Source organism: Culex quinquefasciatus, chromosome 2 (genome assembly GCF_015732765.1).
Source record: "Culex quinquefasciatus strain JHB chromosome 2, VPISU_Cqui_1.0_pri_paternal, whole genome shotgun sequence".
Taxonomy (NCBI): domain Eukaryota; kingdom Metazoa; phylum Arthropoda; class Insecta; order Diptera; family Culicidae; genus Culex; species Culex quinquefasciatus.
In genome coordinates, this window is record NC_051862.1 from 219,371,967 (window position 1) to 219,398,919 (window position 26,953).

At 36.1% G+C, this 26,953-nt stretch overlaps 2 protein-coding genes across 2 annotated transcripts in view; one reads left to right on the forward strand and one right to left on the reverse strand.

Annotated features, from left to right (window-relative positions):
• The window catches only part of LOC6032104, a 61,766-nt gene that overhangs the window by 23,859 nt on the left and 10,954 nt on the right, over positions 1-26,953 (reverse strand). Inside the window, exon 2 of the mRNA XM_038251092.1 lies at positions 6,662-6,832. Coding sequence (XP_038107020.1) covers positions 6,662-6,832 — 171 coding nt within the window. The remainder of the gene's footprint in view (positions 1-6,661; positions 6,833-26,953) is intronic.
• On the forward strand, positions 18,124-19,313 carry LOC119767656 (mantle protein-like). Its single transcript, XM_038256692.1, has 3 exons — positions 18,124-18,177; positions 18,240-18,689; positions 19,098-19,313. Exons 1-3 carry the CDS (start codon positions 18,172-18,174, stop codon positions 19,290-19,292), a joined length of 651 nt encoding a protein of 216 aa, XP_038112620.1. The 5' UTR covers positions 18,124-18,171; the 3' UTR covers positions 19,293-19,313.

Genomic DNA, 26,953 nt, shown 5'->3' on the forward strand with positions numbered 1-26,953 from the left:
TGCCAATGTTGTTCGGTAGCTCATATCAGGCCATCGCCGGGCCCTGGCACCGAACAAATTCCACGTCCGAACTCGCGCATGGCTACTTCGATCTATCAAAAAAGATCAAGATCAATGTTTTTCGGGAAAAAAAACCTGTGACATTTTTCGTAATAAATTCATCAAATTTAACCCAAATATAAATTCTGTATGAAATTTTCAAAGTCGCTCTGGAACTGATCCAGGCATTGCAAATTGATCACAGTTGGTAAATTAGTTAACTTAATGTGGAGCCGATCGTAATTTTCGATGAAAATTGATTACCACTCTAAAATTTTCTGTATTAAATAATTTTTGATCGAAATCAAAAGCGTCAACAAAATCATTTAATTTTGGTAGACAATCATTATCTAATAATGATTTTCTTAACTTTACAATAACCTGGAAAATCTTTTCCAAAAAGTATCAACAAGTGTACTGTACTATTCTGAATAACTTTTTGAAGAAATTTAGACAAAATATAGCCGAATTTATAAAATCGAATTAAAAAAGGATCAATCGTCAAAATAATTTTAAAATTTTGCCTCAATATGAAAATCTGACAAAAAAAGTGTCATGTTTAGTGAATTAGTGAATCCGATCTATGCATCAAAGTTGTTTTTCATTTATATACAGCAAAGACTTAAATAGATAAGTGCAGTGTTTCTGGGGACGCGCAGTCCTGTTTTTTCGTGATAATTTTCGTCTCTTTGTGTCGCTATTTGTGTGTATGGGGTGATTGGTTTTATGTGATTAGGTTTTATTTTTTATGTTATTTTCTTTCTCTTCATTTCCTCAGTCTGATTTTCGATGTCTTTCTGTCGGGTCGTGTTTTTTTCGCGGTCGTCGTCGGGGTGTTTTTCGTTTTTTTTTTCGCGTGCGTGTATGTGTGTAAAGGTGCGGCTGGCTCTGGTTGTCATCGATGACAATTGAGCCAGTCTGATTTACGATACCTTTCCGTCGGGTCGCAGGGTTGTTTCGCGTTCGTCGTCGGTGTGCAATAACAACAAAACCTTATCATACCATTTCAGCTCGATAAACATCGTAACTCGTCGTTAGCTTCGTTAAACATTACCCCACTAAACATGAATCATGTAAAACTCGTAAAAACATCTCAATTAAAAAGTCAGACTGTTAAATCCTTCATCATTTAATTACAAATGATTTTGGTTCTATCTTTCCACAGCCGGCTGTCTAAGATTAAACCATTTCAATTAAAAGTTAACAGCCGATAAACGGGAAATGTCTCATCCGCAGCATCCGACTGCTTGCCTTGAGAATAAAACATAATACCTTTCAACAAACACTATGATTTTGGGTCGCATCATCATCTTCTATGATGAATCCTGACCAAACACCCTATCCTACTAACAAATTTTCAGGTTCCTGGCGCTTGTGGGGAGTAAGCACAGAGTAAATCAGCTACCCTAGTAGCAACCTGCGCTAACTAACATTCCCGTCCCTTAAAATCGAGATCTACAAACTGACATGGCGGGCGCCGTTGGTGGCCAATGACTGTTATACGGATATTAGAGAAATCTGTCACCGCGCTCCTGTGGCGCGGAAGCAAAACCAATGGTGGCGCGGTGACAGATTGATCTGAAAACGCCATACCTATTAGCAACTGATCTTGTTTTAGCAATCATGGTGTTTTGTTTTTTCGGCGCATTCATACATGCTGTTGATAAGGGAAACACCACTAGATCGTCGAAGCCTATGATCAGTAGTGCTGAAAGGATATTACGGTTCTGTTCAGCAACGGAGGGGCAACCATGGGTGATCTCTCATGCTCATGCTCATGCTCATGCTCAAAATCAAATTTGCAATCAAAAAGTACTTCAGTGAAATTTTGATAAAGAGCACCGTTTTCAAGTTAAATCCATTTTAAGGTGACTTTTTTGAAAATAGTCGCAGTTTTTCATTTTTTTTAAATTAGTGCACATGTTTGCCCACTTTTGAAAAAAAATATTTTTGAAGAGCTGAGAAAATTCTCTTTATTTTGCTATTTTGAACTTTGTTGATATTGAGATATTGCCATGCAAAGGTTTAAAAACAGGAAAATTGATGTTTTCTTAGTCTCACCCAAACAACGCACCATTTTCTAATGTCGATATCTCAGCAACTAATGGTCCGATTTACAATGTTAAAATGAAACATTCGTGAAATTTTTCGATCCTTTCGAATTTTTTTTCGAAATTTTTAAAGCAAGACAAACATTTAAAAAGGGCGTAATATTGAATGTTTTTTTTTCGATTTTGTAAAGAACTCACACGCACACTGAAAAGTTTTATTTTTTAATTGAATGATCTGATTTAACTGATGCATTTTGAATGTTTATGTCAAACAATAAATGTGTTGAATTATTTAAATGAAATTGTTTCAAACGACATTTATCAGTTCAGCGATTGAACAAAAATGTACTATTTGTGTTTTGTACTTAGGCCGCTGCATATATTTTTCATATTAATGTCGCCCCCCCCCCCCTCACCCCACTTCAAAATCGCCATAAAAATCAGGGGCAAAAAAAAAAAATATTCGAAAAACTTAAAAATTTATGAGAACAGAAGTCTAATTAACTGAAAACAATGTGAAATTCATTTCCCTGCGTTGATAATAATCATATTTAGCATGTTTTGGATCGCTTAAAAATGTTTTGCATATTTGTAAAATTCAGATGTACAGTACCGCAAAAAAAAAAAAAATCGCGAGACTGGTGTAAAGTGCTTTTTTAAACACCTATTTCGAGATGTTGAAACCATGGCTTGATTTTTCCCTTTTTCCCCCACCCCGGAAACGGGTCTCGCGCTCAGTAGGCCACGCGACCCACGCACGTATTAGGAAGCGCCTGTTCTAGAAATATGTTCGACGTGCCTGCTTCGATTGGCGCGCCGCAGCTGGCAGGTTCGGCACACTTTCTCCTCTTCTACGTAGCAAAAGAACCGGAAGCGACGAGTTTCATCGAAGAAGTGGCGCTTTATTTGATTTGAATTTGCTGAAATGTGCCGAGTGTGGGTCTCGTGGCGCAGGGGTAGCGGCTTCGGCTGCCGATCCCGATGATGCTATGAGACGCGGGTTCGATTCCCGCCTTATCCACTGAGCTTCTATCGGATGGTGAAGTAAAACGTCGGTCCCGGTTTCTCCTGTCTCGTCAGAGGCGCTGGAGCAGAAATCCCACGTTAGAGGAAGGCCATGCCCCGGGGGGCGTAGTGCCAATAGTTTCGTTTCGTGCCGAGTATTGCCGAGGATGGACTAAAATTAATTCAAACCGCAAAAATGATTGACGCTTGGCCAGAGTGCGACTTTGTGGCGCGTTCGTCAAATTACATTCCAGCCGTGGTTTAGCGAAAGTTTAGTCATTACTTCTAAGCAGCATTTACGAGTTTGGTCACGCCATTTGGAAATTGGCAACGGGACCACATTGACTGGTACCGTGTGGTGTGCTGTTAAGCCTGGAATCAGTCACAAATTTTCGCGGTCACCGCAAAATAATGGCAAGCAAATCGGTTGCACGTAGTTCGTAAATCGAATGCATATCCAACTCCAGCGGAGCTATGCCATCCCTGAGTTTGATAAACTGATCTTTGGGGGAAGCCCGATGAATTCAGCTGACCGAGTGCTGTGCAAGGTTGTCAAAATTGTCAAAATTGTCAAAGTTGTCAAAATTGTCAAAATTGTCGAAATTGTCAGAATTGTCAACATTGTCAGAATTGTCAAAATTGTCAAAATTGTCAAAATTGTCAAAATTGTCAAAATTGTCAAAATTGTCAAAATTGTCAAAATTGTCAAAATTGTCAAAATTGTCAAAATTGTCAAAATTGTCAAAATTGTCAAAATTGTCAAAATTGACAAAATTGTCAAAATTGTCAAAATTGTCAAAATTGTCAAAATTGTCAAAATTGTCAAAATTGTCAAAATTGTCAAAATTGTCAAAATTGTCAAAATTGTCAAAATTGTCAAAATTGTCAAAATTGTCAAAATTGTCAAAATTGTCAAAATTGTCAAAATTGTCAAAATTGTCAAAATTGTCAAAATTGTCAAAATTGTCAAAATTGCTGTGAATTAGTAGCTGGAATTATTACAAAAAGTCTTGAATTTGTTTCAAAATGGCTAATCTTGCAGTTTTGAATGCAAGGGTACAAAGTAATCATATCGAAACCCCTTAACTCGCCATCGTTTATTTTCAAAACTGTCCCACATCCAAATTGATCATTCTCGTGCTTCAAAAGCATTTATCTCCCCACATGCAAACGCGTGGCCCACCGAGGGGAGGGTGAAGTCTAGAACACATTTCTCCAACCGTCCTCTTAACATTCAATACCCTATATTGCCATCTATTCGTTAAATCGACAAGCAGATTCTGACTTTATGTGTTCTATGCGGGGAAGCAAAAGGGGTGGTAGGGAAGTGATTGAACGCCGATCATTAAAGTGATTAATATGCAAACGTTTAATGTTGAGAGGACCTCCCCCTGCCGGTTCAGACTAGACTTTGGTTCGAGCATTAATTTCTGTGTTATGCTGTGAAAGGAAGACGATTTTGAGTCGATTGAACTGTTTGGAGTTGGTCATGTTTAATCGGTTACTCCTACGCGGGCCAATAAACGATAACGATGATGATGATGATCATTTGGATTTGGATTAAAGCTTGGGGAGGGGGAAGTGGTCAAAAGAACCGCCAATATTGAGGGGGTTTGTGTTGGGGAGGACTAGACGGTATAAATAATAATCGATATTCTTGTGCGGCTCTCGATAAACTTTGTATCAAAACGATGACAAGTTCTGATGGTCGACGTGAGCGGAATGAGAAATGAATTATGGTGGAGTTTCTATCAATAAATTATAAAATCGCATGTTTCGTTGTGCAATTGTGACGCAGCTGGAAGAGACGATTGATGAATACAAAATTAAAGCAAAACCAATAAAGATAAACTGAGTACGATAAGCCAACTGCAAAAGTAATAAAAGTCCAAAATAATTTTTGGAAACTTCAATCTTCATTGTTTGGCATTTCAAGTATTTTTCATTTTTTTTATGCTTTCGGTTGCAAAAGATCCAGATTTGTCTATATTTTGAACTGCCAGATGGGGGACAAATGTGGTCCATTTTTACCGGAGATATTCCGGATTCTGTTGGGGTACCTCGGCCCTCCTATATGGGTATTTGGCCAATATAATAAAAACTTTTCAACAGAAAAATTTCGGAAATGATGCAAAACTACAAGGCATCATCCTAATACATCATCCTGCAAAAATAATTGACATGGTTAAGTCCTACGGGGCAGCGGAGCCGGTTCCAGTTGGGCAACAATTGACATCAGCTCAGTGAACCGTTTCCGGATAGAACCTGTTCCGGTGCCCGAAGGTCTTCAGCATGTCATGTATCTATGCAGGATGATGTTTTAGGATGATTCCTTGAAGTTTTGCATCATTTCCGATTTTATTCTGTTGAAAAGTTTTTATTATATTGGCCAAATATCCATTTAGGAGGGCCGAGGTACCCCAACAGAATCCGGAATATCTCCGGTAAAATGGACCACATTTGTCCTCCGTCTGACAGTTGAAAATATAGACAAATCTGGATCTTTTGCACCCGGAAGCATCCAAAATGGTCAATTCTATCAAAAGTTATGAGATTTTTAAGAAAAAAAATAGGAGTCAAATGACTACCCGAGCGTTTGAGTGTTAAGTTAAAATATTGCAAAAAAAGTCCTTTCCAAATACTATGTTCTATTTATTGTGCTCATTTTTCAACTCAACTCGAAAAAGTTTTCCCCATTTTTTCCTAACAAATGTCCACCCCTCCTTGCCCTTGCAAAGTACTTTAGCTGTTCCAGAAATTATTGACGCTCATCTCTCATGTTTGTGCTGCACAGCTGGAGAGTTTAGTTCATTTGATTCCCCCTCTCTCCCACAACTCTTCACAACATATGAAGAAGTAAAACCTATCGACTGGCGGGGGTGACAGCAGGCCGAGACTTTCTTACTCACTCTCTGTCTCTGCCAAATAGCGAGAGCTCTGCCACTCATAAATCATGGACCACGTGCTTTTTGACCAAGAGAGGCAACGTCACGCGTGAGGACGAGCCGTCGCCTGCTTGACTCAATTGGCTCTTTTCTTACTGTGGTCCAAGTGACTAAGAGAAATGTACGGTCAGTTGCATGGAAAAGTTTATGTAAAATTTGAAATTTTATCAAACTGTCAAATTAGTCAATTTTGATGATTTTTTTTCCTAATTCTTAATTCAAACTTTTTAAAGCACCTGAGTGTACGATCAGTTTTTAGTGGGTGGAGAGTGTTTTTTTTTGGCAAAAAACAAACACTTCTTCTTGGAATAGCACCACCGCCAGTTGCAGTGTGTGATTCATGGACTTAATTTTAATTGAACTTGTTAGCTCGTAGTGTTTGGATGCGGGACCCTTTGAGATAGATCTGGTTACAGCACGGCCGGCCTGGTGCCCCAGAAACGAACTTCTAGCCGATGGAAAGTGTCTTGATTTACGACCATCTGATTGCAATTAAACGCTCCTTCGAGAGGGCGAAAGTGTGATGATTTATTTGACGCAATCAGTTACTTATTCCCTCTAGCCTGTTGGTTTGGTGTAACAAATTGAAAAGAAATCAAACAGTCTTTTTTGTGGACTCACCATGTGCTGTGGCGTTTTGGGCTTCTTGACCAAATCAGGTACTTTGAAGGTGGTCACGGCTTCGATCACCTCGGCTAGCAGAAGGCCATCCCGGCAGTCCGCGGACAGATCGGAGACCTTCCGCTTCGACTTGGCCCGCTCCAGGTAGTAGTTTGCCCAGTCGGTGTAGATCTGGAAGAATGAGAGGAGAAATGGTTTTAGTACAAAGTAAAAAAAGTTGAATTCTTGGCGGTTGATTTTTTGTTGTTGAATCGTATCACTTTTCCGATCTAAAATTACACACGAAAAGATGCAAATTCATACATCTTTAGACGTCAAAATAGGGTTTTTTTTTATAACTAGCTGCGAAATTAAGATTTTTTCAGCTTAATGGCACTTACGTCACATAATCAAATCAATGAATTTATTGATTTTGCATGTCAATTGCTGTCATAAAAATAATGCAAAACGTTTGGAAACACAATCATGACGGCAGTATAAAAAAGCGTTTTTTTTTTTCAAAATTCTTCACAACTTTATCATATTGTTTACACCCTTAATTAATGGCTAATTAATGGCTGATAATTAGCATTAAAGTGACAAAAAATAATTATTCAAAGAGTTAATTTATTTTTCCAGACTATGATGATATTAATTTTATTGGAAAAATTGGTTTTAGCTGATGTAAATCGAGAAATTCGTAAAAAAAGGGAGACAGAATAGCACATTTCTATGAAAACAGGCAATTTCCTAATCTATCACAAATCGTGAGTTTCGAACGATTTTTCTTTTTTTTTTCGTTAAATCAAAACATTGTTCCTGAGACAACCTATAAAAACCTATAAAAATTCCGAGTGAATCCGAAGATTTCCGCAACATCGTGTTTTTTTTTGGGACACCCTACTGATAAGTTGAGCTAACTTTTTTTATCACTTTCGCTGTTTTTCACTATCGAAAACCAAGTTAAAATTTGAAAACAATTATAAATTTTGAAAAAATCTATCTTTTTATTTTTGAAAATATTTTTTTTAACTTTAATAAATCTTGAAATATGTAGCCTATTTTTAAGAGTTAAAATATAGTTTTGGAGTGAAGAGCAAAATTATATGATTTCAAAAAATATTTAATAATTTTATGATCACAGCTTTGTTTAAATGTCAGGCTTCCAAATTTCTCAAAATTTGTGCGTCATTAACTTTGTAGTTGCTGAAATATCGTTAGTTTATTGCGGAAAAGGCCCGTGAAGACTGATTTTAACTTATTTAAAAAAATATTTGTATAGCTAGGAAATTACAAAAAAAAATAAAACTCTAAAACTTAGGTTAAAACGATGTTGTTTATGTTTTCTCATGATGTTAGTTTTCCATTAAGAGAAACTTGTTTAGTAATTAAAATAAGAACGTCACCTTTTGCGAAGATATTTTTTATATAAAAAAGACATATTTTTTGAAAAAAATACTAGAGCAGTTCTCTAGGATTTCGGTCATTCGATTTTTTTTTGTATTTTTTAATCCGACTGAAACTTTTTTGGTGGCTTCGGTATGCCCAAAGAAGCCATTTTGCATCATTAGTTAGTCCATATAATTTTCCATACAAATTTGGCAGCTGTCCATACAAAAATGATGTATGAAAATTCAAAAATCTGTATCTTTTGAAGGAATTTTTTGATCGATTTGGTGTCTTCGGCAAAGTTGTAGGTATAGATACGGACTACACTGAAAAAAAATGATACACGGTAAAAAAAAATTGGTGATTTTTTTATTTAACTTTTTATCACTAAAACTTGATTTACAAAAAAACACTATTTTTAATTTTTTTTATTTTTTGATATGTTTTAGGGGACATAAAATGCCAACTTTTCAGAAATTTCCAGGTTGTGCAAAAAATCATTGACCGAGTTATGAATTTTTTAATCAATACTGATTTTTTCAAAAAATCGAAATTTTGGTCGCAAAAATTTTTCAACTTCATTTTTTGATGTAAAATCAAATTTGCAATAAAAAAGTACTTTAGTGAAATTTTGATAAAGTGCACCGTTTTCAAGTTATAGCCATATTTAAGTGACTTTTTTGAAAATAGTCGCAGTTTTCATTTTTAAATTTGTGCACATGTTTGCCCAGTTTTGAAAAAAATATTTTTGAAAAGCTGAGAAAATTCTCTATATTTTGCTTATTCGGACTTTGTTTATACGACCTTTAGTTGCTGAGATATTGCAATGCAAAGGTTTAAAAACAGGAAAATTTATGTTTTCTAAGTCTCACCCAAACAACCCACCATTTTCTATCTTCAATATCATAGCAACTAATGGTTCGATTTTCAATGTTAATATATGAAACATTTGTGAAATTTTCCGATCTTTTCGAAAAAAATATTTTTGGAATTTTCAAATCAAGACTAACATTTCAAAAAGGCCAAACATTCAATATTACGCCCTTTTAAAATGTTAGTCTTGATTTGAAAATTTTGAAAATATTTTTTTCGAAGAGATCGAAAAATTTCACAAATGTTTCATATATTAACATTGAAAATCGGACCATTAGTTGCTAAGATATTGAAGATAGAAAATGGTGGGTTGTTTGGGTGAAACTTAGAAAACATCAATTTTCCTGTTTTTAAACCTTTGCATTGCAATATCTCAGCAACTAAAGGTCGTATCAACAAAGTCCGAATAAGCAAAATATAGAGAATTTTCTCAGCTTTTCAAAAATATTTTTTTCAAAACTGGGCAAACATGTGCACTAATTTAAAAAAATGAAAAACTGCGACTATTTTCAAAAAAGTCACTTAAATATGGCTATAACTTGAAAACGGTGCACTTTATCAAAATTTCACTAAAGTACTTTTTATTGCAAATTTGATTTTACATCGAAAATGAAGTTGAAAATTTTACGACCAAAATTTCGATTTTTGAAAAATCAGTATTGATTAAAAAATCATAACTCGGTCAATAATTTTGCACAACCTGGAAATTTCTGAAAAGTTGGCATTTTATGTCCCCTAAAACATATCAAAAAATAAAAATAGTGTTTTTTTGTAAATCAAGTTTTAGTGATAAAAAGTTAAATAAAAAATCACCAAATTTTTACCGTGTATCATTTTTTCCAGTGTAGTCCGTATCCATACCTACAACTTTGCCGAAGACACCAAATCGATCAAAAATTCCTTCAAAAGATACAGATTTTTGAATTTTCATACATCATTTTGTATGGACAGCTGCCAAATTTGTATGGAAAATTATATGGACAAACTAATGATGCAAAATGGTTTCTTTGGGCATACCGAAGGCACCAAAAAAGTTTCAGTCGGATTAAAAAATACAAAAATTAAAATTGAAGAAAAAAGACCGATTTCGTAGAGAATTGCTCACTAAACAAATTATGATTTGCTTATCTTGAAGACGGTTATTTGCAGACTGAATTTCTTCATGTGTGATGAATTATCTAATTCGGTTTGATTAAAAATAGAAATCTACTAGAGAAGATCCTTCAAAATCATGACAAATAAAAAAAAATACAACCAACTAACACAGCAGTTGCCCTGACCCCTCTTCAATTTGCGTGAAACTTTGCTCTAAGTGGTAATGTTTATCCCTGATCACGAATCCGAGGTCCGTTTTTTGATATCTCGTGACAGAAGGGCGGTACGACCCCCTCAATTTTTGAACATGCGAAAAAAGACATGTTTTCGATAATTTGCAGCCTGAAATAAATATTTGGTTTCAAGGAGACTTTTATGTAAAATTTGGCGCTCGTTTGGATGGCGTACTCAGAATTCCGAAAAAACGTGTTTTTAATCAAAAAACACTAAAAAAGTTTAAAAAAACTCAGCCATTTCCGTTACTAAATTATATTTTTTTTTAACATGTTATTTTAAGGGAAATTTAATGTATTTTTCTAATCTACATTAACCCAGAAGGGTATTTTTTTTATTGAGACCAAAACAAAAGAATTACCTATGATTTTTTTTTTCTAAATTTCTGTTTTAATAAAGCAATTCTGGTAAAACTAATCCATTCTTCCCAAAAGTGCCAATCTCTTCATTTCTAATCAAGTTCAACACGCAAATAAAATGTTCTGACGACATTTTCCCTCGGAATCTTTCTTACAAACACGCCGCCACCACATCGACCTAATAAAAAGTCGTAAAATTAAGCTAACAAGTACGCACGTGGCCTCGCATTAGCGCGGTAACAACGTCTCATTTCCATCCATTTTCATCCAGAGCCCGGTGACTTCTTCTCGAGGAAAAACGAGCAATTTTTCATTTCCTCTCCTTCATTTTTCCCGGCTGCTCTTAGAAAAAGGCGCAAGGTGCACACATGTAGAAAGGTGTGTCAAACTCAGCCAAAGGACGCCTTTTGGAGCATCAGAGCAGGCGTCATTAGCTCTGCGACGGTCGTCGCCTTCTTGGATGCAGATCAGACGTTGCTCGTGTGATGGGAGGGGAAAATCCTGACGCACGGAGGAAAATTTGAAAATGAAAATCAACGATTTTTCACTTTTCGATTCAATGAGCTAATTTTTTTCCAGTGAAAAATCAAGCAAATTTCTTTGAGTGCACCCCCTCATTGGCGTCGCAACCAAAACGTTTTTTAAGAAGATTATTTTTTATCTTCTCAACATATTCACACTTTTCGCATGCCTTCCAACCGGGCTTCCTCCCCTCATCACCAAGAAAAACGTCGTCGTTTTTCGGAAAAGTGGCGTAGCGCACTTCATTATAAATGATGGAGCGTGAAGTTAGATTTTAATCAGTTCATCACCCTCCTCGTTTTCCAGGTCGAAAGAGGGGGTTTTGAAAGAAAGGGGGAGGTCACAGCCTCCTTGGGTTTTTCCCCACCACACACCAAATTCTAACGCAGCGCCTTCTTCGTCGTCGTTGTCGTGTGGTTATTAAAAAGTGCTTTGCCTTTTCATTACGGCTGTTTTTCCACTTTGGTGCTGGAAAAACGAATTTTCTAGTCGCGATGGCGGTGATGGTGTGTGGTTGATGAGACGTGATTAAATGGAACAAATGGACGGATGGATCTCACACTTTGGAGTGACTTCTTCTAAGATGAAGGGAAAAACGGTGACAATTTGACACACACGCAAATGGTGGAAAAAACCGGTGGCTATTTTTACAGCCATTCACCGGAAATAGCAAAGTGTTTAGAATGAATTATGAATGTTGTGTCTCCCCACCAGACTACTTTGACTGGCGCTGGTTGGTTGGTTCGTTGGAGTTGTTTTGAAAGGTGTAATCTGAGTTTTCCTCGACGACGCGATCTTGTGGTCTACGGAAAACAAGATGGATTGGCAAACATTCATTAACAAATTTGAGACGTTGTACATTTTTGGTATAAGCATTTTTTTGTATAACCTAAAATAAAACTAAACTGTAAAAATTCAAGAGACATGACATTTAATGAAAATTTAATTTTCTTTTCGAATCTGCAACAACCTGGAATATTTTTTTTATTTTTTTCATTTAGAGAATCTTTTTATATTTTGAAATTTCATGTTTTTTCTTACTTTGCAGGGCAATTGTTTAGAGTGTAACAATGTTCTATAAAGATGTAGAGCAGACAATTACATTATCGTGATTTTACGAAAAAACTTTTTTTTTATGTAATAATAAATATATAAAAAAATTGTGATGATTTTTTCTCAAACATTTTGAGATTTAGTTTTCTTCTTGATCTTGACAAGAGCTAAGGGATAAAAATTTGAGATTAAAAAATTTAACAACCTAATTTAAAAATATGTCAATTTTTATTTTCTTCTGAAATTCCTCAAAAAAAGTGCTTTTTTCTTGGGGAATCTAAAAAAGAATGCAGTGGGAGATCCTTGACCGAAATAATTAGTCCCCAATAGGGTAACATACGCCGTGATAGGGTGGTCCAAAAATTGGTAATTACCATCGATTTTCGCAAAATCCATTATTTGAAAATAATGTAACAACGCGTAATTTTTACCAAATTAAGCTCTCTTGGACGCAAATATAGTGACAAAATAAATGTTTTGTATATGATCATAAAGTACTTAACATTTTGGGCGAAATTTGAAACCTAAGGTGCATTCACTTATACAAACATTATTGTTTTATTTTGCAAAATATTTTGAAGGTTTACAGATCAAATTTTAAATTTTCAAATCGAGCGAAAAAATGATGCCAAATTTTTAAATTTAAAAAATCTAAATTAAAAAAAGTTAAAATCTGTTTTGTTGTACCGTTTAGAGAAAAAACCCCTTAAACTAATGTTAATTGTCAAAAGCTAATTTGTTAAGCCATAAATTTTCACGTTGATTAAAGCTTTAAATCCGATACATCAGTCTGTTAGTTAAATTACAGTTTAACTAAAGATCCTTTACCTGTGATAGATTTTTCGTCGCGGAAATATCGTCGTTCGATCCCTGGCCACTGACACATCGGCCGAGCATTTTTCCCGCCACTTGTGTATTGAAAACTGCCACCTGGCCGCCGGCGAGGACTATAATTCACCCACGTCCACGCCACTTATTCTTCCCAGCTCGAACTGCAATTCTCCCCTGCTCAGGTGAGTCGACCGCTAATGAATCTCGTAAATCAATTTCATGGCAAAATTGAGACGAGCTCCGGTCGTGGACCACCTCGAACTGACTTCATAATTTAAACTTAATTTTTCCTCTTCCTTTTTTATGATGACTCAGACGCACACACTTTTCGAATGAAATTTCAAACGGTAGGGCACTTTGTATCAGACATAAATTTTCCCGAACTCACATTCCATGCACTTGTCGCGCCGACCCAATGCGACCGACCACAGTCAGGTGCATAAATCAGAGATTTTCATTCATTACACTGGTCAACGAAATATTTCACATTGGTTGCTGCGTTTTCTTCTGAAACGGTTAAAAACTGAAAATTGTGTGACCCAGTGTAGTTGATATTATTCTGCGGTTTTCTCTTTTCGACCATTTCACGCCGAAATATTCTCGGTTGGACTCTTCCACACCACTTCAACAAAAAAATGTGCCATCGACAGGTAAATTTGTCTCACTCAACGATTCAAAACAACACACGATAAAACAAAATGCTTCCGAAATCTGGATGGGGAGCGACGATTTGCGTGACAATTTGTCGTTTTGTTTCAGTGTGGCCGCCGCAGTCTATTAGAAGTCGGCCAGACGGCGGGTTGAACGCGCTCGCGCCTGCTGCGATTTCACGGTGGGTATAAAAACAATAGTTTTGGTGCATTTTCCGAATTGATTCCGATCACGGGACTTCGTGACTGTAATCATGGCGTGGGGGGTGGCGGCGACTGATGATGCAGTGGGCCATAATTATTTGTCTATTTAAGTGGTGGCAATTTGTAGTGTTGAAGCGTTGAAGTGGGAATATGTGGTGCTTTGAACGAGGGGGTGTTTAGCGCAGAGTTTGTCGAGCTTTGCTTTAATGATGCATTGGGGACTTTTAGTAAATTTATTGTCTAATGACATGAAACTTGAGAGTATTTTTTCAGGTAGCTAAATCGTTGATATTGGCAAATTCAAATTTTGCGTAAACAAATTATATTACAATATCTATTAAATCTTTTTGTAATCATTAAATTCAAAATCATAAATTCAATTATTAAGTTTCATTTTCACATAATTATAAAACGTATAAAAAAGTTGCATTGGAAACAAATACTTATAAATCAAATATATGGAAATTACCTTTCTTTATCAAAGATATAAAAAGACTAGCCGATAAAAAAATGGCCGATTTTGACGTTACATACATTATGGATGACGCATACCATTTGATTTTTTTTAAATTAGTTATTATTAAAAAACAGTTTATTTGTTAAAAATCTATTCATAAGTAAAAAAAAATATAAGAAACACAACAAATTTGAAAAATAAAAATTATCCTCTTTGTAAATATTTTCGATATTTTTTTTGCCATTTTTTATTTGGATTCCATGTATAAAAACACGGTCTAACAGATTTAAAAGTCTAAAACTTTATATTAAATTTTTGAAAATAATTATGATAAAAAAAAAGATGAAAAAAATCTTAAAGGTTCCATTATTACGTATCGAATTTAAAACCGATACTAAGAGAACAAAATTTACACAATTTTTTTTAAGAGGATTTCAATTTGCATAAAATGAACAATTTTAGAAAAAAATATACTAAAGATAACTGAGCGATAAAACACTTGAAACAGTTTGAAATTTAAATTTAATCTTGCATTTTTATATCAATAAATGTTTCTAAAAGTCTTATTTTCGGTATATCCTAATAGCCATAAATTTTAAAAAATCCTAACTTTGGTACTAAATTGGGCCACCTTTTACAGTTTTTTCTCCTAAAACTTATCAACATAATTTCAGAGATAAAAAAAACAGTCAGTGGTTGAAAGTAAATAATAAAAGTCGAGATTTTTTCGTGTAATAAATACACATGAAATATTAGAAAAAAATCGTGAAAAAGCTGAGATTCTCATTTCATGTTAACAGCGTGCAGACACTCTCCAAATAGCTAAGAATGAAATATTATGAAAAGCAAACCTCATAGTGATCGCTTAAGTGAAGTGAATTTTTAAATCCAATATGGCGGCCAAAATGGCGGTGATGAAATAAAGAAATGCATTTTATAATTTAATAGGCGAAAAACAATTCAAATTTGACTGAAATTGAATCGCAGAACTCTAATTTAATGGATAAAACGCGAAAAAAATTGAAATGTAGTATTTTTTAAATTACTTTTTCAATTTGTCATTTAATTTATTACAACTTTTTTAGAAACATAAAAAAATGAGATAAGGTGTTAACCTAAATTTTAAATTGAATAATTGACTTTTTAAAGACAAACATATATTTCTGGCTTAAAATTAAGTTAAAAAAGGGTTGAAAATAATAATGACTTTTATAAAATATCCAGAATTTTAAGCAAAGATGCATTTATGAATTGAGCACCGAAATGTCAAAATTACGCAGGCTGTCATGCCACGGCACACTTTTATGTAATGTTGTTTTCACTGCATAATTTTGACATTTCGGGCGTGCACAATTCGTAACGCCATCTTTGCTCAAAAATCTAGATTATAAAACTTTTATCATAGACAAAAAAAAATAAATAAAATAAAATAACCTTGATGAGTTTCAGATCATTCAAATTTACCGTTGTATTGTTGGTTGATAGACATTGAGAGAGATTTACGTCTTTTTGTATGTGCTTATATGAGTATAATTTTACCTTATTTTTTATTTTCTCTAAAATCAGACCATTTTGTATGTTATTTTAAAATTATTTTTAGAATATAGACAGTGATCGAAGAGGCAACCAATCTGGACAAAACAAAAAAATCTACGGACTTCTTGCTTTTATCATTAAATTTGAATTCTGCGACCTCATTTTAGTCAAATTTGAATAATTACCAACCAAAAATAAATTCTCCTACGTAATTTTGGATTTAAACAATTCTTAAACACTTTACACTACATTAGAGGTCAGACAATCAAAAAGAAGTCCACGAAATTTTTCCGAGACCTTCAGATAATCGAGCCTAGACTGTACGGTGACGATCTTTTTAAAACTTGTACATTAATTTGCCATTTTGATAATAAATTTTGAAATTTGGAAAATTAGCTCAGGCAAAAACTGTGAATAAAATTAGTCATAGTCAAAGTCTTGTTATTAAATTAAAGTGTTTATAACACTTATTTCTAATGCTTTAGTAAACATCAAATTAGCATACTTCCAACAATTGTGTTTATCAATAAAAAAAGAAGTTCAAATAACAACATAAAACCTTCACAATCGCTTCTGAATTTTATTGCAGGCGATTAAAAACGTTTTTTGATATAAAAAAAAAAAAAAAATTAAAATTAAAATCATGGGAAATCTTAGAAATTGAACATTTTTTTTAAACAGACAGAAGTTTCATTTGCAATTGGCCATGCAAATCTCCACACAACAAAGTCCGAAACAAAACTCTCACACGCACAATCCCTTCTTTTTCTTTTTCGACAGACCACCTTCAACTTTCCCAAAAACGTTTGTGTTTACATTCACCATTCCCAGCCTTTCGATCCCATTGGTCTATTGTTTGTACAGTCTGGGACACACCAGAACGCAAAGAACTTCCCCGCAAGAAGAATCCCATTTCCAGAACCTGATGCTGGTTCAGCAATCGGAACAAACCCGGTCGTTGTTTGTTTTTTCTTCTTCCTCCTTACTCTTTCCTATCTGTTGTTGTTGTTGTTGATATTGCTGTGTCTCTCGCACAGTGACGTTTGTTTGTTTACCAAGCTGCATCTTCCCGCTTCCCATGGCAACGCTCTCCTACGCTACGCTTGCTTGGACGTCGTCGTCTTCGGAAATAAAACCAATTTTTATTTAGACAACTGAATTATTTAAGCCATTCGACCATAAACCAGATCGCATCAGGGCCCTTGGGAAGGAAGGTAGGGCCGCCCGAAATGGACGCCGCCGTAAAAAGATCTTGAAACGTTGAGCTACTGCTTGGCTCGGCTAAGACGAAAGTGCGGGCGCGGTAATTGAAATCAGTAATTAAAATCAGCTCGCCTCCATCAAATCAAATTTATTTCTCCCCTTTTTTCGGGACGTATGGACCGGGCCGGGCTATTACTTCGGCCTTCGCTAATACTGGGCAGGGGTGGGGACGATAAGTAATCCCCGCTGGAGAAAGTAACTGAGGCGCGCGTGCAGAGCAGGGAATTAATATAAATAACTCAATTAAAAGGCAAAACCTTTCTGCGTCCTTATCTAAATTTGTTCGAATTTGGCTAAACATGGTTACGTGCTCCAGACGGTGCAGAAACGGCCTCGTAGTTCACACCCTTGCTTGGATGACCCATTTTCGGGGCGACCCTCCAAGGAGGGTCGTAAATTCTGTCTTCCGATTCGTTCTCAATCTCTTGGAGGAAGTTGGGCCGAAAGCGAAAACGGAAGTAATTTCCAGCCCCGAAATTTTTTTTCACGTCATTTGTCCTCCCTACCGTTCGCCGGAACCGTAGTAGGCGTTGTGTTACATTTTTGACGGTTTCAAGCCCCGTCTTGACTGGGGTTTGGGAAACACGTGGCCTACTGCGTGGGGTCGAGGAGTCGACATCGGGAGTAAATTCATCAAGGCCTACCTTGCTTGCGCGCAGGCTACGAGATTAGAATCTTGATTGAATGGTTGGGTCCGGATTGTTGACATTTGAACTTGTCTCTTCCGGTGGGAGATTGATGCCCTGAGCTACCTTTTGTAATGTTGATTGAACAACCTATCCGAGGTGATGTGTCCTCCGATTGAGTTGTTGTCAACGGTGATTTCTATCCGATATGGTTTCACCCGGGTGTGACCTTCAGCGAGCAAGAAAATCGTTCGTAACTTCTTCGTTGATACAGTTAACCAAGGCGCAATTACGACCAATAGGTGAGGTAACCTTGTCGGGCCCGAAAGTGTCCATTTAAACAATATAAAAACACCCAAAAACCAGCGGTAAGACATCATTCGAGTGCGATCATCTCACCAACTCAGTTCAGGTCCGAAACTCAGTGGAGCTTGCGAACATGAAGGTAACTATCCAACAGTCGTCTAATTGATACAGTTAATCAGCTTTTGTTACGTTTCTTCGCAGGCGTTTGTGGTGTTGTCGGTGGCCCTGGCCATCGCATCCTGTGCGGCAGTCGAGCAAGAAACGTCCAAGAAGGACAAGCGAGGCCTGTGGGAGCTCGGAGATAACCATTACGGATTTGATGACTACGCGCATCATCATACCAAGGTGCATCACCACACCAAGGAGATCGTCACGAAGCACGTGGACCGCCCAGTCCCATACCCGGTTGACCGTCCTTATCCAGTTGAGGTTGTGAAGAAGGTTCATGTTGACCGACCAGTCCCATACCCAGTGGAAGTGATCAAGCACGTTGACCGTCCTTACCCAGTGGAAGTGATCAAGCATGTCGACCGACCTTACCCAGTGGAGGTCGTCAAGAAGGTCCCATATCCAGTGGAGGTCATCAAGAAGGTCCCAGTTGTTGTGGAGAAGAAGGTCCATGTTGACCGTCCCGTCCCATACCCAGTGGAAGTGATCAAGCACGTTGACCGTCCTTACCCAGTGGAAGTGATCAAGCATGTCGACCGACCATACCCAGTTGAGGTCGTCAAGAAGGTCCCATATCCAGTTGAGGTCGTCAAGAAGGTCCATGTTGACCGACCATACCCCGTTGATCGCCCTGTCCCATACCCGGTTGAGGTCGTCAAGAAGGTCCCAGTCCATGTTGACCGCCCTGTCCCTTATCCAGTTGAGGTCGTCAAGAAGGTCCCAGTTGTTGTGGAGAAGAAGGTTCACGTTGACCGTCCCGTTCCGTATCCAGTGGAAGTGATCAAGCATGTTGATCGTCCTGTCCACGTTGACCGACCAGTCCCATACCCGGTTGAGGTCGTCAAGAAGGTTCCTGTCCATGTCGATCGTCCCGTCCCATACCCAGTTGAGGTCGTGAAGAAGGTCCCAATCCATGTTGATCTTCCATACCCCGTGGAGGTCGTCAAGAAGGTCCCGTACCCGGTTGTCCAGAAGGAGTTCGTCGAAGTGCCCAAGCCTTACGCAGTTCATGTCGAGAAGCCCGTCCCCGTGCTCGTCGAGAAGAACCACCATCACCACGTCGAGAAGCACTGGGATCAGTACTGAGTGGTCTGAGTTTGTGAGATCGAATGAGTATATAATAAATGTTAAGTTTTGTACAGCAATGAACAACAACTCGATATTTCTCAATGTTGGCGTTGATGACCTGCCCAGAACAATCTAGCTGTTTTGATCCACGGCCTACTCAGATTACACACTTCAATCAAGCCCAGGAAATGGCCCAATTTCGCTTAATAGTTTCCCATCAGCGTCATCTTCGTCTTCATCCCACACCCCGAAAAAAGGTCGATCATTTGAGTTGGGATCCCTCAATCAGCACTGGAGTTGTAAAAAACCCATCCAAAACAACAAAACTACACGCTCGCGCGCGTTCAGCGCGAAGAAGCTGTCATTTCCGCTTAACCGTCCGATATGTCATCTTCACCAACTATATACGAGAACCTATCCCGCTAGCAGTGCGACTCTTCTAGACCCATTCGTCACTCTTCACCGCAGCACCGCATCTTTATTGCACACACACTGTAAACAACGCACTTCTTCGTGCCGCAGTCGTAAACTGCGCTTTTTCGCGCACTTGTGACGCGCTGGTCAAATAAAGCGCCATCTATTTCACCGTCACGTCACAAGTTCTTCTTTATTAGCCGTGTACGCCGCCCCATCGTGTCACTTTTTGAAGCCGCTGCGCCGTGAAAAGTTATGAAAACATTCCCCCAAGAAAAAAAATCTTCACCATTTAACTACCAACTACTTGCGCAATTTCGTGTCGCAACTCTAATTAGAACTCCCGCAGCACGTGCATAAAAAAAAACTCACGCGCGATGCGCAATACTCCCGGTCCAAGTAGCCGTCGCGCTGCGCGCAAAGAAGAACGTTCCCGACGTCGACGAGTTTGGCTTAGTACTGCCGTTGGAGACCCTTCCCGACGTATTGCTAGGGACGACTAGAGCTCCAAAACATACGCGTGCGCAGCACGCGTCAGCGTCGTCGGCTACTAGATCGAGACGGCGGGTGATGTTATTGCGCATGCACCCAAGGTTTATTCACTCTGACGCGGATGATCGGTGAGTTGTGTTCTAGCGGCGGACGACGACGGTGTATGCAAAGCATGGCTCACTTGGATGCGATGCCGTACCGGTGCGCGATGGGGATATCCCATGATTTCAGTGTGCGGATTTCGGAGAAGAGCCGAAGGGTGGTATGCAGTTGGGGTAAGGGGAGTTACGTAACTGTTGTGTTGATATTCAATACATTTATTGTGGATGTGGAATAGATAGTTTCTGTTGGTGCTACTAACGATATTTCCCACATTTCGTTGACTTAATTAATCTAAACAATTTTCTAAATACTTCAAATAATCCCGATCAACTATTTTGCTGAAAATTTTCAATTTATGGGTATGTTAACTCTAGAAGGTCCCCAAAGTTACGTGCCAATTTATTTTTAATCCATTTTGTTGAGGATTGTCAAATGATTTTCAGAAAATTGTTGATAGAGGATTTGGGCGGTTCGTTGTGGTTGCAATATGTACGATAAATAAAACTTTTTTTCTATTATTTCGATTGTTTTATAAAAGTTAGTCATGGTCATCTTATTTTTCATTTCGGCGTGATTGTGCCATTTTGTCGTGAGTCGCTGTTTGAAGTTCCGTGAAAAAATCGTTTTAATGTTTCACTTCAAATTGACAGAAATATGACACTTTTAACAGAACATTGGTATTTAACAATGGGACTATTTATTTCACTAAAATTAACATAATCAGTTTTGTCTTTCTATTTTATTTTTATGATATTTTATAGACCATTTAAGTTCTTTTCCGAAGTTTTGAAAAGATGTAAAATAGGCTGAAAAATATTTTTTTGTCGAATTTTCAGGTGGTTTGATTGTACATTGTTAAATAATCATTTACATCCGGTTCAAAAACTGAATGTCATAATCAAGTGCAAAACTTTTTTTTTCTTACCACGACTAAGATGTTCATATTAACAAAATGTGGATTCCAATATTGTGGGTCGTTAAAGTGGACTGCTTTTTTGGATTCCTATGTGATTAATGAACTACCAGTACTTTTTATGTTTGAAATATAAATCGGAGAATTACCAAAAATCCTGGATGATTTGTAAAAGGTATGTATCGAGATTTGGGAAGGTTCTTTTCTGCTAAAAAGGGTCCAAATATTGCATGTATTATATGAAAACTTCTTCAGAACCAAACAAAGTTTGGAGAAAAACCTTTTTTTGAATTAAAAGTGCTCGGATTATGGGGAATGTCTCAAGGGCAGATCAAAACTAGATTTTTTTGAAGGTCCAATAAACAAAATTTAAAATTAAAAAAAAAAGAAAATTAGCAAAAAAGGTCGAAATTTGTTAACCAAAATAATTTGGAGTTTTCTATTAAAAAGGTATAGTAAAAAAATCTTTTTTTTATGTGTTTTTGAATCCGCCTTGAGTCAGGGATATTCAATAACCACCAAAAAGTTAAAAATGATTTTTTTATTATACCTTTTGAATAGAAAACTCCAAAAATGTTGGTTAACAAATTTTGACCTTTTTTGCTAATTTTGTTTTTTTTTTCAAATGTTCAATGTTGTTACAAATCAGGACAAACAATCAAAAATTTTAGGTAAATTTTCAAAGATTTCTTTAGGCTATATTTTTCATTGAATTTATAAATTTATATTTATTTTCCTCAGTCTACTTACAAAATTACAAAAAGCGAAACGATTCATTTAGATTTTTTATCTGCTTTTAACAAATTAAATGGGCATTGTCTTAAATTGCATACTAAACTGTACCTTAGATTTATCTCAAAAAAATGTTTTTTTTTTGTTATTATTATGTTTTATTACATTCGGGTATTCCACCACAAACGTATCAGCAATCAAAATCAGAACTTTCAAATAAAGTTTAAATTTGGTGGAGCTTTTAAAAACATCAAAACCAGGAAGAAATATTGATTTTAATTCTCTACTTTTTTTTCGGCAATTGGTAAATTTATCAATTTTACAAAATCAAAATCAAAATCAAATTATTCGCTCTACAGCATTGCCTTGGCGTTCTCGATTGCGAGATTCCTACTCAAAACTAGGTGTCCGAAGGCTTGATTGTTGAGGCAATTGCAAACCTTAGCTTCCATCCACCCCGGGATTCGAACTGACGACCTTTGGATTGTTAGTCCAACTGCCTACCAGCGACTCCACCGAGGCAGGACCCAGGGAGACGACTCCTACACCTGGACTGAGCTAACGACCTAACCTTTTTAGGTTAGTCCGGGACCAACATTTACTTCCCTTCCGACGGAAGGCGTGATCAGACAAATCTCGTCTCGAAAAATGCCACCGGGACCGTCTGGGATCGAACCCAGGCAGACTGGGTGAGAGGTAACCACGCTTACCCCTACACCACGGTCCCGGTATCAATTTTACATGCACAGTAAAAAAATCATGATAATATTATATCTGGAAGGAGTACTTTTTTATTTCAGCAAAAATGTGTAATTTTACCTCTGAAAATGTGTAATTTTGCCACTTTTCTGGTGTAATGTCACCTTTTCAGTCTAAATTGAGGTAAAATTACATCATTAAAGAGGTAATATTCAACCTTCTAAAATTACACCTTCCAAATTTACATAATTTTTGTCTGTGTGTGTTATGCTCGCGCATCTGCATTTGTACTTGCACTTTTCGATTTGTGTAAAAAAAAATCTATCGATTTCTAATGCCGAATAAGCTATTTTGCAAAATTGCTTTCGGCATACAAAATGGGGACTGTTCATACACAAGTGTCATGAAATTTTTCGAAATACTGTCTGTATCTTAAGATTGAATTTTCTGATCACCAAACTTTGGCAAAGTTGTCAGTCAGGTTTGCAACTTCACCTCTAATAATATGTCAATATTTGGGAAAAGTTTATTTTTTTTTTTAAATTTTGGATCTATGTTAATCCAACCTTTCGTTGCTTGAATATAAATTTTAGCAAATACATAAATTTACGAAACTTTATTTTTTTAGGTGATACTGGCCCAATTTTTTAATTATTGATATCATGGAAATATTTGATCTTTTTTCAGTTTTACGTGAACAAAAATATATTGAAATATATAAATCATTCTATTTTTTAAAAATCATATAGGGGAACTATACCCTTTCTCAGCCTATTTCTATTATCGGCTTATCAGCACTTTGATCATGAATTACAGCTTATAAAAAGTGTTTTTGACTGTTCCAAAGTAATAAATAGCTCAAATAAAAGTGAGCAAGCAACTCTCCATTGTTGAAACATCTGAAAATATTGATTTAATAGAAGAAACGGCAAAAGTGATGAGAATTGGTCGAACGGCTTAGTGTGATTAAAATGGGTATATTTCCCCTATTTTACTAAAAATTAGCAAATACAATTCTTGCTCTTTCGGTATAAGTCTCTAGGTGGTCTGAACTTCAGCGAAGATTGGATTAAAAAATGTTTAAAAAAGAAGAGAATTTTTTTATCTAATCTTTTTTAAACCTCTTCTTTTCTAAAAACAAATAATAATAGTTATATGTAACATGAAAACGGTGCACATTATCCAAATTTCACAAGTACTTTTTGACGGCAATTTTAAATCTGATTTCAAAATTGTATTTGTGACAGTTTCAAAAAATATATATTTCAAAATGCGTAGAAACCTTTATGGCATTTAAAGTATCTTATTAAATTTAAAGGCGATCAAAGCTGAATTATTTAGACACATTCTCCGGCAATGTACACCTTGGGATGAATTTTTGAAAAGCGTGTATGAGCTATTTGGATATTTTTCCTCGATTCTAGACTACTTGAAGCTTCAAAAATCATGGTTTTCATTAATTGATCATTTGAATATCATTTTGTACAAGTTGGTTAAGTTTTGCATCAATTCGTGATAAAATCATCGATTTAAAACATTTTTCTAAAAAACTCCTTGTTTTCAGCGAAATAAAATCCAAAAATTATTCTTTTGACTGCATTTTGTAGGTTTTTAGATGTACTTAACGGAAATGTCATGGATTTGCAGTTTATCTTAAGTTAAGTATTTTTTCGAACTAGTGTAAGTTTACCATTTTATTGCGTTGCAACGTCACGAAAAAGGGACAGTTGTTTATGCCAACAGAAAACTAAACATTCAATCATTTTGATATTTTGGATGCTCTTTGTACTTGGAAAGAGCTTTCAAATACAACCTAGAGCGACTAAATTGGTTGTCTAGATCCAAAGTTACAACAGGTTTAAGTTTGCGTTGCAACGTCACGAAATTTTAAATCATGTTGGTCGCAAGGCAAAAAAGGTGTATGCGTAGTTGGTTTTTGAAAATAAAAGGATACTAAATATTATATATTTTTTTATATAATGTTTCCGAGCATATTTACAGAAGAATTGTACAAGGGTCATTCACAAATTCCGTTACTTAAGTTTGTATGCAACTCGAATAAAAGTAGGTATTTTATGAAACTTGTTGAACAAATCAAAATAGACCGATAGATCAGGGGTAAAAATTCTAAAACTTTCTTAAAAGTAATCACGTGGTAACTGAATGGCCCCTTTATGATAAACTGATTTACGTGAGGGTTCATTCTAATACAACGCAACGATTTTTTTATCCCACACCCTTACGTACGCCAAATTACATTAAAATTCACTAAACAATAAAAATCACGTGATTCGATTGTTTTTTTTTTTTACAAACTTTTGTCACTTTATTGTTGGACGAACCCTTACCTAAATAAGTTGTATGCATCGTTTAGTTGTTCGCAATTAAATATGTTATGTTGCGCAGGCAAACAGTTTTATTATTTCCTCAAATTTTATTTAAAAAGCACAAAAGTCAACAAAATAAGTTACGTTGTTTGCAGATCACCCCTTAGGGGCCATCAACACACGATATGGGCACTTTATTCATAAATTTCAGCCCTCCTGAAAACTTGAAGCTCCCCTCCATTCTAAAACTTCCACGTGTTTTGTAAATTGCTCAAAACCATTAAAATATTAAGGGAGCGTTCTTGCATTACGTAACAAAACATTTATATTTTTAGACCCCCTCCACCCCTGGGAATACATTTCCGATACATTTTTGTATAAATCTTGGACCCCCTTGATATTACCCCGTTACGTAATGCATGGACGTCCCATTACATGGATAGAGGAGAGGAGAGGGGGGGGGGGTCCTTCGTGATAATGGAATAATACAAATATTTATTTTTACTTTGAAACGCATTGTAAAACTGTGTAAATCGTACTGCTACTGTGAAAGCGTTATAGGGGGAGGGGGGAGGGGGTCTTACATGGGCGGGCCAGTCAATTCACATGTCCTTGTACTGTGTATTAATGTCTTATAATAAAATCTTAACCTAAAGTTGTTCAAACTAACAAAAACTATGAATTATTTTGAAACTAAAATTTCTTGACGTTGCAACGCAACGAAAACCCCTGTTTTCAAAAACAAAGCGTTGCAACGTCACGAAATGTAAGTGGTCTTGAAAAATCGAGGTTTGATTTTTTCGTAAAACTAATGATTGCATTCGATTTGTTGGTCAATTTTACATTAAAAATGGAACGAGAACTCAAAATTTGCCGTTTAACAGAGCAGAGTTAATGGCAAAACATAAATTGGGTCAGGATTGAGAAAAAGTCACGCGTTGCAACGTCACGCTACATATTCCCCTCTCAAAAATAGAATATTTACCTAAAATAATGTTTCAACACTGCTTCTTATAAATTTAATGCCCTTTCTGAATCTGTAATAACATATATACCTTTTTTATGTATTTTTTGAGTTACAGCTGAAATACTAAAAAAAGAAAAGTCAATGCGTTGCAACGTCACGGCGGAATGTGTCTTTAAGATTTTTTTTATATGAAAAAGTTTCATCTTGTAAACTTTAAACAAAGATTTAATTGTGGATTTTGAAATGAAACATAGAACGCATTTTTGCTGATGACTTGACGTTATAAAATTAAATTCGCACATTTTTAATCGAAAATTTTGTAAGAATCACATTGTCAGCCAGCCATTGCGAAAAATGGTGAATTTCACAGGATTTCACAGAAATTTCCAAAATACAAGAATTTTACTCTCTCCGCAAAATCGTGAGAAATCACTAGCCCTAGTAATAATTAAACCTTATCCCTTATAATTTAACACATCATGAACAACAAAAAAAAAACATTTTCAAAAAAAACATGTGATTTTTTTTCAAAAACACGATGATGTGGTCAAAATTTTAGTTAAAATAAGAGCTCAATGTGAAACTAAAGCAGCAAGTTTTCATTTGCGAACACAATGTTAAATTTTAAATTGAGCTGCGTTAAACAATGTTACGCAGTACAAAAATGTTGTGTTTTTTTTAAGGATAATTATTTTAACACAATTTAGACTGAAAAAGTGACTTTATCGCAGAATAGTTGTAAAATTACACAACATGTGGTTAAAGAGATATCGCAAGTTAGAAATATTTTTTTTCTCACATTTTTTGCGAAAATGGCGAAACTTCGGAGTGATGCCAAGCAGGAGGTGGTCTGATTTGGATTAAAATTGGGATTTTTACTGTTTGACTGTTCCAAAAAATTTGAGCTTGTTTAGAAAATGTTGATTTCATCATTACATTTTTGCGAACGATTGAGGTGGAAGGTCCAGTTTTTGCCTTCCTCACCTTACTGAGGAAAGGCTATAAAATCACTCGAAAAACGAACTTTTTAATT

What these genes read in the sequence shown, in the direction of transcription:
- LOC119767656 (XM_038256692.1), top strand. An exon ending in CCGTCCCATACCCAGTGGAA is followed by an intron (nt 18,690 to 19,097) that starts GTGATCAAGCAC and finishes TACCCAGTTGAG; the next exon opens with GTCGTGAAGAAGGTCCCAAT.